Source organism: Triticum aestivum, chromosome 7D, assembly GCF_018294505.1.
Source record: "Triticum aestivum cultivar Chinese Spring chromosome 7D, IWGSC CS RefSeq v2.1, whole genome shotgun sequence".
In the NCBI taxonomy this organism is placed as follows: Eukaryota; Viridiplantae; Streptophyta; class Magnoliopsida; order Poales; family Poaceae; genus Triticum; species Triticum aestivum.
The window spans coordinates 20,947,701-20,961,625 of NC_057814.1; the positions used below are offsets into that span (position 1 = coordinate 20,947,701).

The window sequence follows — 13,925 nt, forward strand, 5'->3', positions numbered from 1 at the left end:
AGATATGTCCAAGGCAGGGGGGCATGCCCCCCCGCCCAAACTACACTTTGCCACACTTTGGCCCATAAGTGTTTGGTTATATGCCTTGGATTGCCACACTTTGCCCCATAAGTGTTTGGTTATATGCCTTGGATTGCCACACATGTTTGCCAAGTTTGCCTAAGGTTAGTTTAACAAAATGAGAGCCACAAGTTGGCAAGCCCAAGGAAATCTTGCCACACTTTTTGTGTGTATGTAATGTGGGGCCCTAGTGTGGCTTGCCTAAGATGTGGCTTGAACCAAACACACACCTAAGTTGGTCAAACTTGCCTAACCTTAGGTGTGGCAAACTTTGGCAAAGTTAGTCGCAAACCAAACAGCCCATAAAAACTTCACCGTTGGTCCCTGAACATAAGTATCATGGATGGAAAGGTGCTGAAAATTTGGGTAACATGGACTCCATAGAAGTTGGCATGTTAGTGAGACGAAGAATATGAAGAGCACTTGCTTGCCTAAATGAATCACCCAAAATGTTGGCCAAGCTTTCGTCCGTTTCTACAAATAACATTGTAATATCAGAAGTTTTCCAAAAAGGGAATTAAAATTTTCTTAAAGCTAGAATTAGGATATTAGTTGTTTGAATTGACTAAAAGTGTGGCTCAAATAATAACCTTGGGTATTATTAGAAACCCCAAATAACCATTAGGGATCATTCGGAAACCCCAAGAGTTGAGCCACATGTTAAGTGTGAGCTTGTGTGCTGGTCTTAGGTTGGAAATAGTACCATAAAGCCCACACCAATAGTCAAAACCCCAATTCAAACTTTCGAAAGTTAAAAAGAACTCTAAAGGGGTAAGTTAAGGAAGTGATTAAAATGCTAAAAGAATTTGAAAAATTAATATATTCAAAACAAATATTTGAAATGGGCGCGAGGGGTAAATTCAGGAAATTCAAATCACAAAGGAAGCCCAACTTGTAAGTGGAAATAAATCAAATGGGAAAATGTCAAACAAGGATATATGAAAATATGATCAGAAAATAGATTACCAAAGGGCCCTGAATAAGTGTCTAAACTTATGTAAATATTCCTAAATGACTGTAGAACAAGTTTGTTTGGAAATAAAATGGTAATTAAAATCAGAAATGAAATTAGAGAGAAAACAGAAAACATAAAGGAAATAAAAAAAATAAAAAGAATAGGAAAAAAAAGAAATCCTAACTGAACCTAGACTAGGGCCCAGCCCACTTGAAGCAGCATCCCAACGCGGCGCGCCTCGCCTCGCAGCCCCTCTCCCCTTCTCTCGCTGCCAGGTAGGGCTCGCGCATGAGCTCCTCCACTTACTTCCCGCGCACTAAAAAAGCCCTCCTGCGCACGACTCGCCACACGACCGTGGCCACGACACCGCGATCTCCATCCCCCGCGTTCGATCAGCTGAGTCGAGTTGCCATGGGTTTGCTCCACTAAGGGTTTACTCGGCCGTACTCTCCTTTATTTATAGGGGATCGGTTAAGAGTTGCCATTAGGAGGGAGGAGGCTACAAAACAAAAACAAAAAAATAGGTAGGGTAGGATTGTATAATCAAGTATGTTGCTTTTGGAGCATGTACATAGGTATAGTATCGTCGATGGAGTACAAACCTGCAAACTCTACAAAGAAAACAAACATTTTTTTTAATAACAGGCGAACTATTAGACCAAAATTCAAGGCATTTCAAATAAATTTCGAACTTCAAAAATCAAAAGTCTGCAATCTGCACCCAGGCACACCATTCCAGAGCTTTGACGCCCTTTTCTGCTCTCTTCCTGGACACAAGTAGGAACTCACACTGCGTACTTTCCAACAAAATCATTGTTCACATCCCAAGAAGTTAAATACAATTCGAACCATTATTCAGATCAGTTAATTTCGCCGGCGGGGGGACTCATACCCGATTTATTTTACCCCACGCGTATTACAAAACCCATAGGATTTTCGGCAAATTTTTATTCACCTAACAAAACTTCGCTCATCTTAATTCTTACTGATGATGACTCTACAGCGGCTGTGGCCTGCTCTGCACTATGTAGATGTCCTCCCCGACCATGCAGCCCTCCACGTCCTGGGCGCTCCCGAACCTCTGCTCCAGGTACTGCCCCACGGCGGCGAGCCGCTGCCCGAACTTCTGCCTGAAGGTCCGATCAACGGACAGCGGCTTCGTGCTGTAGTCGACGGTGAGCTTCACCACCTCACCGTCGGTGGGGCCCGAGCTGAGCACCCGCATCTCCTCGCTGAAGTTGGCGAAGGCCAGGGTGGCGACGTCGGTGTCAAACTTGTCGCAGGAGAGACGCCACGGGGTGCCGCGGGTGCCCGCGGCGAGGGTCTCGCCCAGCCCCGGAGCTACCTCGGCCTCGACGACCCTGGTGTCGTGATCTGAGGGGCTGACGGTGTGGAGCACGAAAGAGAGCTCCGGCTCCAGCATCTCCTGCACCAGGACGGCCATCTTGGCGTCCCCCTGGGGCACGCCAGCCACCCGGCGGCTGAGGATGGCCCTCCGAGTGTACAGGGAGGCCCAGACCCGCGCTACTGCGGACCCGAAGTTGGTTGGGTCTGAGAGGCTGACATTGGGGATGGACTCATAGAGCCCTGCAGCTGACATCCCGGCCAGGTCTTCCACATTGGCGCTGGACCTGACGATCAGCCGTCCGTCCTCGGGGAAGATTATTTTCAGGGATTTGATGGCTTCTTCGGTTGGTGAAAGTAGCGAGACTATTGCTTGTAGCTCGGATGATAGGGTGTCGAGTTCACCATTTTCGATTTCAGCTGTCTCAATCTTGTCTAGAAGGCTTGTAAACGATTCCAGTGATCCACTTTTCTTGAGGGCATCCTCCATTGATCCAAATGGAAGCACAGCCCCAGAAGGAACTTTGAATGCTGCTGGAATTCCTTGATCGTTGTAAACTAACCAATGACAAAATAGAAAAAAAAAATAAGATCACAAATTATTTGCACAAAATAATTAGGAGAAAATGTTTCTATTACATGAGTTATGATATTTTAGGCGACAATCTTAACCATATCGTTACCATTAGCAGAACCTCCATCATAAATAAATAAAATAAGCTCACTACCATGGATTGATGGATAGCACTACATACTGACTATGTATACATAAAATGAGTTATATATTTGATAGGTACAGGATTAGATGATCTACCATCGGTGTATTGAGATTCTACCAAAATTATACCGAAGAACAATGGCACTTGCAGCAAAAGACCAGGGTGTACTTTGTTTTCATATGAAAATGTGGAATTAGATTTATATACTATTTTATGTTAAGCACTTTCGGCTTCCCAGTTTTTAATCAGAAGTGTACTATACCCAGCCATTCAAAAGTGAATGTTTACTTAACAGTTGACAGTAAGAAAGTTGAAGAGCATCTCACTCTATTCAAAATGCCCTGCTTTTGAGCAGAAATGTATTATACCCAGCTATCCAAGCAACTTGACTGAATGTCTGAATCTTTACTTGACACTGAGAAAATTTAAAGAGCATCTCACTATTCAAAATGCCTGGCTTTTAAAAATTATATGGTAAACTTCCTAAACCTCTTAGCAGTTTGATCTTGCAACACTTGTTAGTTTCCATTCACAAGAATGTTGGAAAACAAATATAGAAATAACTTTAATGAATGTTACTGCAAAAATATACCTTTATTTGACAGTGAGGCCAGCACAGAAAGAGTTCCACAAGCTTTAGCTTTAGCACCAGATGATTCAACTGATGCTTCTGCAAGCTCCAGAACACTGGAACTACCATTTTCGCCTGAAGTATAGCTTTTGGGCTGAAATGTTGTCCCATGGAGAACAGAGAAAATGAATAAGTAGGGGTAACAGAAAAAATATGCAGGATCCTAGGAACATCTAGTGTAACATGTAATGAACAGGAGACAGGTATGTCTGTTACATGTGTATTAACAATGAAGAAAAATAACATACCTCAGACACGTTCGACAACTCGTCTGTAGCCAGTGGTGAAGAGAACGAATTTGATGGTTTCTGTATAATGGCTGGCTCTGAAGATATGTCGCTGACATTTCCATCTGAAACTGACAACTCAACATCACTGGATGATGCTCCCAACCTGTAATAAATCAAAGCGAATTTTGTCTAGTTCCCACAGACACACAAAAAACCTGGACCTCTATACTGATGCCACCTTCAACCAAATTCTTGACGGAAAACATAAAAAACCATGCATACGAAAATAGAGCATAACCTGACATGTTTTCCCTCAAGCAACCTCATATCTGCAATTTTCTCATCATCTTCACAAGTTACAAATACAACTTGCTCCTGTAAACATGCCAGCAGTTGCAATATTTCAGGAACTGTTGCCAGTATAAGTATAAGAAAACAGGTTTGGCAAGACTAACTTGACGAGCTCTAACACCAAGATGTGATAGGTGAGGTAACTCTTGTAGAAGAATAACACCCACTATATTATCGCCAGCAGCTTTAACCTGTCAAATAAAGAAAAAACCCTGGCTATATAAGTGATTTGGGGAGACAGGATCGGTAAATCAAGAATTTTGATGTTCCAAAATTACCTCTTCATCTCCATCAGCCTTATTTACAAGTAGAACCACAGGTCCTTTGATGGATGAAGGCAATGATCCAGGAATGATTCTTTCTACCTAAATAAACAAACCATTGCAATAGAAGCCTGAGTTTTGACTGTAATACAGCCAGAAAGGATAGCAAGGGTTCCAAAATTTGTTAAGGAGTAATACTCGGTGCTTTTAACAAGTAGAAACTGGTTCGGTCAGATTCAAAACCAAAGTTTAATTTGGCTGGTTACTACTAATTAATTTTCATATCCATTTGGTTATCTCTAGGCCAGACTAGATATCAATTTGACATGAGGCCATACAGAATTCAAGTATCTGACCTGATGTAATGTCAAAATATCATGTAGCCTGTGCTCACACAAATATGCCTCGCATGGCCCAGGCCCAAACCTAATTAAATTAGGCATAAAGTCTACGAGAATTTACACAATTTTTTTTTGAAACCAAACAAATGTATTATGTATGCCAATGAAAAATATTTTTTTCTTTGCAAAATGCGACTATGGTTGAAGGGACTGACTGGGATTTAATTTGCTCGCACAAGCTCACCCTTCTGAAAACTATGAAATGTTCACCCAACTGACACTGGTTATATTTCTGTTCTAGGCGTGATGTTGAACAACTTGTGGGCAATCTACACAGCACAGGACAAAGTGGCTTATGCATGCAACTCATCTGAAGCTGATTGGGAGCGCACTAGCCTAGAGCAGGTGGCTCCCCGCTGGAGGGCTTTAAATTGCAGCAGGCTACAGTATTCACATCAAGCTGGCCCATAGCACAAATGATATCTTCAAATGGCATGGATCATAGTATGTAAGTAGCAATAGGATTAACAACCTGCTGCATTGCAAAATAAGTGTTCAGGTTCTTTCCCCCTCAAAACAGTAATATTTTCCTATGTAACATCATGCCAACATGGCAGCAAAACATACGGAAGCTTATCGCAAGAATCTTTCTGCTTTCCTGCATAGTTCCAGAAGATACCTGTATCAGGGCTCCATGGGCTACTCCAGGAACAAGAACATCCCAGCCGGACGATCCAATTACTACTCGAACAGCTTTCAAAAGTACAGTGCAAAGTTTGGAGACCTGAAAAATAACACTAGAAAGTACATAAGAAGTTAGGATTGCCAGGATTATATGCAACAATAAACTACTGTGATTTGGAAGAGAAAAAAAAGGATTACCCAGCACGAATTTCAGCCTCAGTGTAAGTTCTCACACTGTTCTCTGGTATTCCAAGGGCATTCCCAAGGACCTACAGAAGCAGACAGTTACAAAATGTTAAGGTGCTATTTGTGATAACAGAGTCCACTTTTCTATTGGTGAAGCACCAAAATTTACAAGCTCAGTTAGTTGGAGTGTGTCATGGATGCAACTTCCTGAAGCGGCATTCTTTTTGGAAAAGACTGGCAAGGAAGTAGCGGTCACGCTAACAAATAGTAATGTCAACGGCAAAAATAGAACAAAAGCGGAAACAGGAGGCAAAAATTAGGGACAACGATGGCACAACCAAGATGGCCAATATTTTGGGTAGCAATTGTTTTCCCTACATAATGTATATAAAGGTTAGGGTGTTTGGTTTGGCCAACCATTTCCTTGTGCATTTGTTTAGTTTAAGGAATGGCTCCAGCTTATCTCCCACAAGCATAAAGTTAGTAGTAAAATGGGGAATGGGATCATCAAGCCAAAATCAAGAGATAGTAATCTCATGATGGGGTGGTTCCAGAAACCAAATACTCCAGGAGTTCAAAATTTCTCTAACTTGAATTACCCATTAGTCCATGACTAACATTCTAATCAGGTGGTCTGACAAACCAGTATAGGACAAACCATGCAGTTCTGATCCATCAAGCGGTAGGCAGAGGACACATTCACTGGGAAAAACTCTCACCTTGACATTTTCAGGGAATACAGAAAGAAGTGCTTCAGAATACTCTTCCGTTAATCTCCTTGCTCTATCAAGTGTAGCTTTAAGTCTTAGTGCCCAAATATACTTGCCGTCTTCACTGCCTATAATCATGACATGCTTTCAGGGCACTCCTAACTATAACAGGAACATACAAAGGGTGAGACATTCACGATAGATGTTAAAGAAGAAAAGGGCACCTTCACTTTCACATAGACCTTCCTTCCAAGAAAGAAGCTCATTCCCTATAGCAATGCATTCCTCTGGCTTCCAACCTGAAAAGCTAACTTGATTGACGCCAATAATAAGGGCATCAAGGGTATCGTCCCATACACTTGTATTTCCAGCCACACATTGTGCAAGTGAAGCTGATCCACCTGAACCTTCAAGACCATTGATATATCTGTTATGGCACAAGAGCAAAGCAAATAAACTCAATGTATCTCCTGAAGAAGAATCTAAGTTTATAACGGTAGATCCTTTATTCTGACAATATTAACATAGCCAGGCAAATAAACTCAAACAACTTGCAAAATAAATTAGCAGCAGCTGGTACCGTTCCAGTAAGTGACAGTGTTATTTATCTATTAACATAAGTGAGCTAAACAAAGTACAAGACAATATGTTGATTACCTACCAGCATACCTTATACTAAAATGAATCAGAAGCGTTGGGTTATTTCATCTCTATACAGTGAGTGTTATAGCTTTAGTGGAAGGGGGTCAACAGCAGGGAAGAATGAGGATCTCAGGCTTTGATCACATCGGACAACAACATGGTGTACGCAAGGTGTCGCTGCCCCAGAAACGGCAGAACTTGTTCCTGGCCGTAACAGTGGACTCTGTTAACTTTGGTTCACCAAAAGGGAATTTGATTATTTCTTACCAAGCAATCAGCTGATGACAATGTCTTTAAGTTGGTGCTGCTAACGACCATATCTAGCTCAAGAGATATAATAGCTAACCAGATTAAGCATATTCTAAACTAACTTACATAAGCCAACTCGATTTCCAGCGTGCCCTTGAAGTATTGTGCATGTCTAGCTAAGCTGGACAGGTGCCTGACAGGCTACCATGTACTGTCATCTGCTCTGGTTCAATAAGCAGGTGATGATATGTTACACCCAGAAACAAGCCCACAACATCTCCTATTCTCCTCCCTCGTGGAAATACAGCGCAACCTCGAGATGGAATGCACGATGGCAATGGCAGAATCGCTAGCATTCTGTACTACAGGATCAGCAATTCCAGAACCTTGCATTCTCTCTCCAGGAATGCCAGTAAGACATCCTCCCTCATGGGGTAGGTGTTAGCTCAGGGTGTACCTTTCATTTGCGTGGGTAGGGTATGAGAGGTGGGAATGAACCGAATGGTTTCCTAGGAAGAAGAGTAGGTGGGCTTGGTTCTTAAATTTGGTGTGCCCCTGGCCCAGGACTACATTGGTGCATGGGGTAGGAGGGGCCTGAGGACGTGGCTAGGTGTAGCAATTGAAGACAACGCTTGAAAGGGTGGCGTGTGGGCGATGGTTGTCAGGATGGTCAGAACAGTTGCGAGTTATGATACACGATACAACTTGCAGCTTGATGATACAAATAGCCCTTTATTCTACAGTGCTGCAAAATTGTTCTGTGACTTGTAGCTCAATGATACAAATAGCCCTTTATTCTACAGTTCTGCAAATTACTCTATAACTGAAGAAGACCAAATTAATAACGTTGCATTGAAAAAACATCATATGATTTGTAGGAAAGCGCAAAATTTGGTTTAAGTTAATGAATTCATTACCTGCTTAACAAAACAAAAGAATAATCCTCAAGACCAATCTCACAAAGGCGCCACTGCAGAATTTCAATAAGTAAATATAATTGAAAATGTATGCAACAAATTTGAACAAACTTTCTGTGTTGTGTTTTGATCAAATAACCTTTTGTCGCATTGCTATACCGGCATCAGTCGCATCATTTCTAAGGCCACTTTCAAGGCCCTTCATTAGAACTGATCTCAATGAAGACAATGACTGCAAGGTCTTCATCACAACTTGAATGTTCGCAGCATCCACTTGGTCCAAACTCTGAAAATACTCGATAAAAGAACTTCCATTAGACAATATACGAATGGTGCATGATAACTGAAGCAATGGGTCTATTCTACAATTCTACAACTGAAATGGTAGAAAGTGGACTGTCATGACACACAATAAGCTAGTAAGCAGTCTATTACTGAGTACGTAGATGTAAACATCATATCTTATGAAGGTATTCAGATTCACAAGACTGCAGTGCATCGTGAACGCCACTGAAACAAGCTGGAGTTAGATGCTGCCTATACAACTGCAAACATATAGAATGACGTCATGCAGAACTTGGTAACATAATTCACATTTCTAAACATTGTTTGCTTGTTTATATTAGATGATCAGAGGGCAGAAATGTTTGAATTTAAAAAGAAAGCACAGAAATGTGCCTGAATTATTGAAAGCTGTGAAGTACCAGTATTAGCTTGTATAACACGCTGAAATATGAAAGAACGAAAAATCACTGTTTTTAGTAAAATTTACCTGTTTGGTTTTGACAAATGATGACAGTGCTTCTAAGCCAGAATCATTCAAAGATTCCTTGATGGATTCCAGTTGTTCAAACAGGCTGCAGAATTGCCAAATACCATGTTACATATCATGCATTAAAATGAATTTTATTTTTATCATTCCTATACAAAACCATTTGATGACCATCAGATAAGTGTTCATTGCTACAGAAAACATTTGATGCTCAGTGAAGGGGCTGTTTTTATAGTTGTTCATCGAATTGTCTCTTTTAGCTTCAAGGTTGCGTGAAAACTAGCACTCTAGCAGTACACATCTAATATACATTAGTCAAGTACTCCCTCCGTAAAGAAATATAAGAGCATTTAGATCACTATTACAGAGGGAGTACTAACATTTAGTATTCTAGATTCTTACTTGCACATCAAAGCAGGTAGGGACAGTATATAGTTTAAATTATAATTATATCTTTCACTAGCTCCAATTTATGCCCCTGTGCTTCATGTTGAATTATTGTTTATAACTTTGTTAGTATCATGGTAAATATATGAAATGCTTACTACCAGAATAACTGCAGTCAATCTTCTATTCTCTTGTTTCTGGGCAGCTCCTTTTTACTCTTTATGAGAACAGTTCCATAAGGTGCCTAAGGACATACAAGTCTTCTACGTACCATATTATAAAAAAGAAGTTTTCTGCCACTAATTTTTTGTTTATTGATTTTGGTGCAATCTTCTGTCCTCAATTCTTTATCACTATCAAAATTGTATTTCTGTATCAATACTTCAAAACGCAATAGGTCAGGAATTAGAAATTCCGAACTGATGTCAATATCTTTCAGTAGGATCAAAAAGTTCAGAAAGAGTCAAAGTTCCATTAGTTTAGTTTAGCAAATAGATATTCTGGAAGTAGAAAATATGGGAAATAAAGAGTTAGACAACCTGCCGGCATTAAAGAAGTCTTTTAGTTCGCTATAAAATATTTGGAATTGTTCGACAAAAGCTCCATTGTATTCTCCAGGGTTCTTTGTAATCCTAGTAAGCATGGCTTCTGTAGCAACAAGATCCTCAGGGCCAGCACTTCGGTGAAGCTTGTTTTGTATGGTATGCTTGATTTCTTGCTGTTGACAGTAGAAGATGGAGTGAGTTGCAAATAATCGGATCGAAAGTTACTCTATACTCTCGGAAGAGATCATCACCTTGAGCTCATGTGGGATGTCATTGCGATGAGCAATATCACGAATTCGTGTTAGAGGGACAGTGGCAGTAAACTCTGACTTAAAGGAAGGTAAACAAGGATGAATCTTGCGAATCACAAGCACATCCTGCACGAATGTACATGGAAATATGAAAGTGATAAATAATTGATATTTAGTAAGTATTAGGTTGCACATTTAAATTTAATTAACCTTAAACATTACATTGTTAGCGAAAGAATTATATAACAGTAACGAAGTGACAGTAGCAAAGTCAGACTAGTTCATCTTAGCTAAAGGCACAGTGATCAAAATTACAGATAGTCAAATACTTAGAATAGATGCTGATGGTTATCTAGCAGTTGTGATGGAAAGAGCAAACCTCAGGTGATATGCCTTTTGTGTAGTACATCTTTTCAAGTTCACGGAAAATTTGCCTCGATATCTCAGCATGTTTGTTGGGTCGGTAATGACCGCCATCTTCGGAACAAGATATCTGACCTGTATAAATCCACTGCAATAGAGGGAACCAATTAAAAATATATTAATATACTCCCTCCATTCCCTTATACAAGGCCACAAACTCATATTACAGGTACCAAGATAAAATTTATGACTCCTTTGCAAGTTAACTTTTCTTTTCGTTAACCGGGATCATTAATACACCACAAGCATGCAACGAATGAATGGGAAGGAAGTGGCTGAGTGCCATTATGACTACATGTATATAAGTATAAAAAAGTTGCTAGTACGAGGAAACATCATTAATTTTTGCCTCGACTACTGTTGGTGGCCTTGTATTGATGCAAAATGTATTTTTGATAGTGGCCTTGTATAAGGGAATAGAGGGAGTACTTTTTATCAGTCTCTGTTTTCAGATTAACAATTTACAAAACAAAATTAGTTTTCCAGGAAAATGCTGACAAATAGCATATTAAACTGCAATTCAAGAAAGATTTAAATAAATAGCAGATCGTATGTTTTCTGGTGAATGTTTTTACAAGGGAAAATTAGTTTTCCAAGAATTATAATGACAAATAGCATAGTAAAGTGCAGTTGGAGAAACCTTCAAATAAATAGCAGAGCATATAAGAGCCTCCAATCTACTTTGGTCATCAACAGGTTCTGACACAAGCCGGCGAACAAGATCTAACTGCAAGAAAAAAACACTTATTAAAAGAAGCTATTAGCATTACATTGAATGTAATCTTTCTAAAAAGACATCAAGTCACAGGGTGCGGACTGTGCCGCCCCCTGATTGTTATCTTTCTGTTTGTTTCATAAAAGGAAGGTTAAATATTTAAACAGAAGCAAGTGACCAACGTGGGAGCCTTGGGCCTTGTACAGTGCAAGGTGCTTATGGGAGGTGCTTAGAGGCATAAACCAGTTTTTCTTTAACAAGTTCACAAAAGATACTTTCAGTTATGACAGCCACTACCAAAAGGGAAACAGATAACTATCAACTATACAACATTGCTGCATCCGCTCAGGTGAGGTCCTGAAAGTACTATACACTTCCATCTGTTGATATTCGAATTTCAGTGTTGAGCTTTTACTTTTAGAATAACAGAATATGGAATACTAGACCTTTTTGACAGGGTCAAAAACAAATCAAGCCAACTTACCTTCTGCCACCAGTTCTTAGACGATTTATCACCCTCAACCAATTTCAGTGCCATTCCACCAAGCCCGGCTGTATCCCACATCCTGTCACTCGACTTATTCCCATGCTCATTTGACCTCATGAAAACAGCTTCGCTGCCTTGCCATTGCCCACCAAATGAGCTCGAGTCAGTCCCCGGCGCTGAACTGGCAGCTGAAACATCTCCAGCCGTTTGTGGAACAACATGTTTGGGTGCTCTATCAACCTTTGGTGTTCCCGAAGGACCTAAAGGCTCTTCTGTCTTATCCCAGTTGCACGCTATATCAAGTGTACCACCTTTTGGCAGCTGAATGGCACGGTTGTCACCACCCTCCCATGTCTTGTCATTTCCTCCTTTCGAAACTATCACAAACTTGAACTCCACAAGTGCTTCGCTGGGGAGCTCCAGCTGGCAGACCCAGCCATCCTGTGTCCAATCCAGTTCGACGTGTTGCTTCCATGCCCCAAGCTCCTTTGCCGAACCTATGATACCAACATGCTCACCATACTTAACCTGGTGCTCTAAACAAACCTGGAGCAGCACCGAACCCGACTTTGAAGGATCTGCTCTGCTTTTCTCCTTTGTTCTGCAGTAAGCAGCAAAACATATAAGCTGCGGTCATTAAATTATCCAGAAAATGGAAATGGGTAATAAACTGCACAGCTGCATTTGTGCAGAGGACATTGTGGAATGAACTGTTTCAGTTTGCCGACCTCACTCAGTACCATATGCCAGATAGACATATAAAGCATTGTGAAGGGAGAAAAAAAAACAGCAGAGTGATGAATTAAGAGTGACCTGCCTGACAGTGACAGGGGATGACACGGAACATGGGTCCAGTGCATCAGATTCAATCAGCATCTAAAATGCTATAATGGGAAATATCTTGCATGCCGCTTTATGAAACACTGAATTTCTGACCCGGTTTGTGCGGAACTGCATTAAATTCACCGCTGGATCGGCGGTTAGTTTGACTGAACCCTGCCATCAGAAGCCGGTTTAGGATCAAAGTGCGCTAGATCGGTTTTTTCGTGGCTCTGCTATCATTAGCCGCGCTACACCTCTATCTACACGCTTCCGGCGCCACTGGCCGTGGTGCATGCTTGTTCAGTAGGGCTGCGGGCGCCCGGCCATTAGATGGTGAGATGGACCTACGGCTGCAGAGCGCGACCATCATTGTTCTGCTAGGAAAGTGATGGTGATGGTGATGGGCTTCCCGATCATGAGGCGTGATGGACCAACTAGTGCAATCGTCATTATAAAGCTACTACAAGGGACTTCCATCCATAAGAAGAAGAGGAGGATTCCGTCCCCCATCCAATCCACCCGAGACGAGAGCCTCACCAAAGCAAACTGACAGATTAGGAGATGGGAAAAAAGAGGCAGGAGGCATTACATCTCCGAGGCGGCGGATCCGGCGCGGCACGAGAACCTGCCGCTCAGCCTCCGTCTCCCCGGGAGGAGGGCGCCGGCCCGCGGCAGCAGCAGCGCGGCCGCGGACGCGGAGGACGGCGGGGGAGCGGCGAGGCGCGGCCTGGCGGCGGCGGTGGCGAGCGAGGGGTCGAGCGACGCCATGGGTGTCAATCCGCCGAACAGGTGGTGGGCGGCGATCGCTTCCGTCGGTGTTTGTTTTCTAGGGGGGCGGTGGCGTCGGGATGGGCGCGGCGCGAGGAGGGCGGAGTGGAGTGGAAGCGACGAGAGAGCCCAAAGAAACAGAGGCGGAGGAGAGGAGGGAGGCGCCCCGGAACGAGTGGACGTGGTTCCCGTGCCCGGTTTCACGGATCTCTCGCGCCCGCCCGCCCGCCCCCCGGTCGCCGCGCGCTATCCCCTATTCCCTCCCCTCTCGGGGCACAGCTGCACATTGTCTCTCTCTCTCTCTCAAAAAAAAAGAGCAGCATTAGCCACGTGTCCAGCAAACCATGTATCCTGGCTGACAAGGCAGTCTTATCTTAGAACATACTAATTGGTTTGATGGCAAAAGTTGACACGTCAAATTTTGGCAACTGCCGAATATTGGCTAGAGATTGGTTGCTTGCCAATTCTCGTTC

At 42.3% G+C, this 13,925-nt stretch overlaps 1 protein-coding gene across 1 annotated transcript; it reads right to left on the bottom strand.

Annotated features, from left to right (window-relative positions):
* Nucleotides 1-1,813: 1,813 nt before the first annotated feature.
* On the bottom strand, nt 1,814-13,670 carry LOC123169971 (phosphoglucan, water dikinase, chloroplastic). The gene is made up of 19 exons (XM_044587820.1): nt 13,274-13,670; nt 11,860-12,463; nt 11,301-11,387; nt 10,617-10,748; nt 10,238-10,363; nt 9,981-10,159; nt 9,055-9,139; nt 8,422-8,568; nt 8,283-8,335; nt 6,699-6,901; nt 6,484-6,602; nt 5,777-5,847; nt 5,574-5,691; nt 4,569-4,655; nt 4,395-4,481; nt 4,238-4,314; nt 3,958-4,102; nt 3,671-3,803; nt 1,814-2,917 (listed from the first exon to the last, which is right to left on the bottom strand). The coding sequence occupies exons 1-19, from the start codon at nt 13,450-13,452 to the stop codon at nt 2,013-2,015; spliced, it is 3,537 nt and encodes a 1,178-aa protein (XP_044443755.1). The 5' UTR covers nt 13,453-13,670; the 3' UTR covers nt 1,814-2,012.
* Between the last annotated feature and the right edge of the window lie 255 nt (nt 13,671-13,925).

Bases quoted from the DNA above. Each gene is read 5' to 3' on its own strand.
- LOC123169971 (XM_044587820.1), bottom strand. From the start codon at position 13,452: ATGGCGTCGCTCGACCCCTCGCTCGCCACCGCCGCCGCCAGGCCGCGC. The intron at 5,848-6,483 runs GTGAGAGTTTTT...CTGCTTCTGTAG, and splicing joins TATTCCCTGAAAATGTCAAG to GTCCTTGGGAATGCCCTTGG. The intron at 4,103-4,237 runs GTTATGCTCTAT...GATTTATTACAG, and splicing joins CTTGAGGGAAAACATGTCAG to GTTGGGAGCATCATCCAGTG.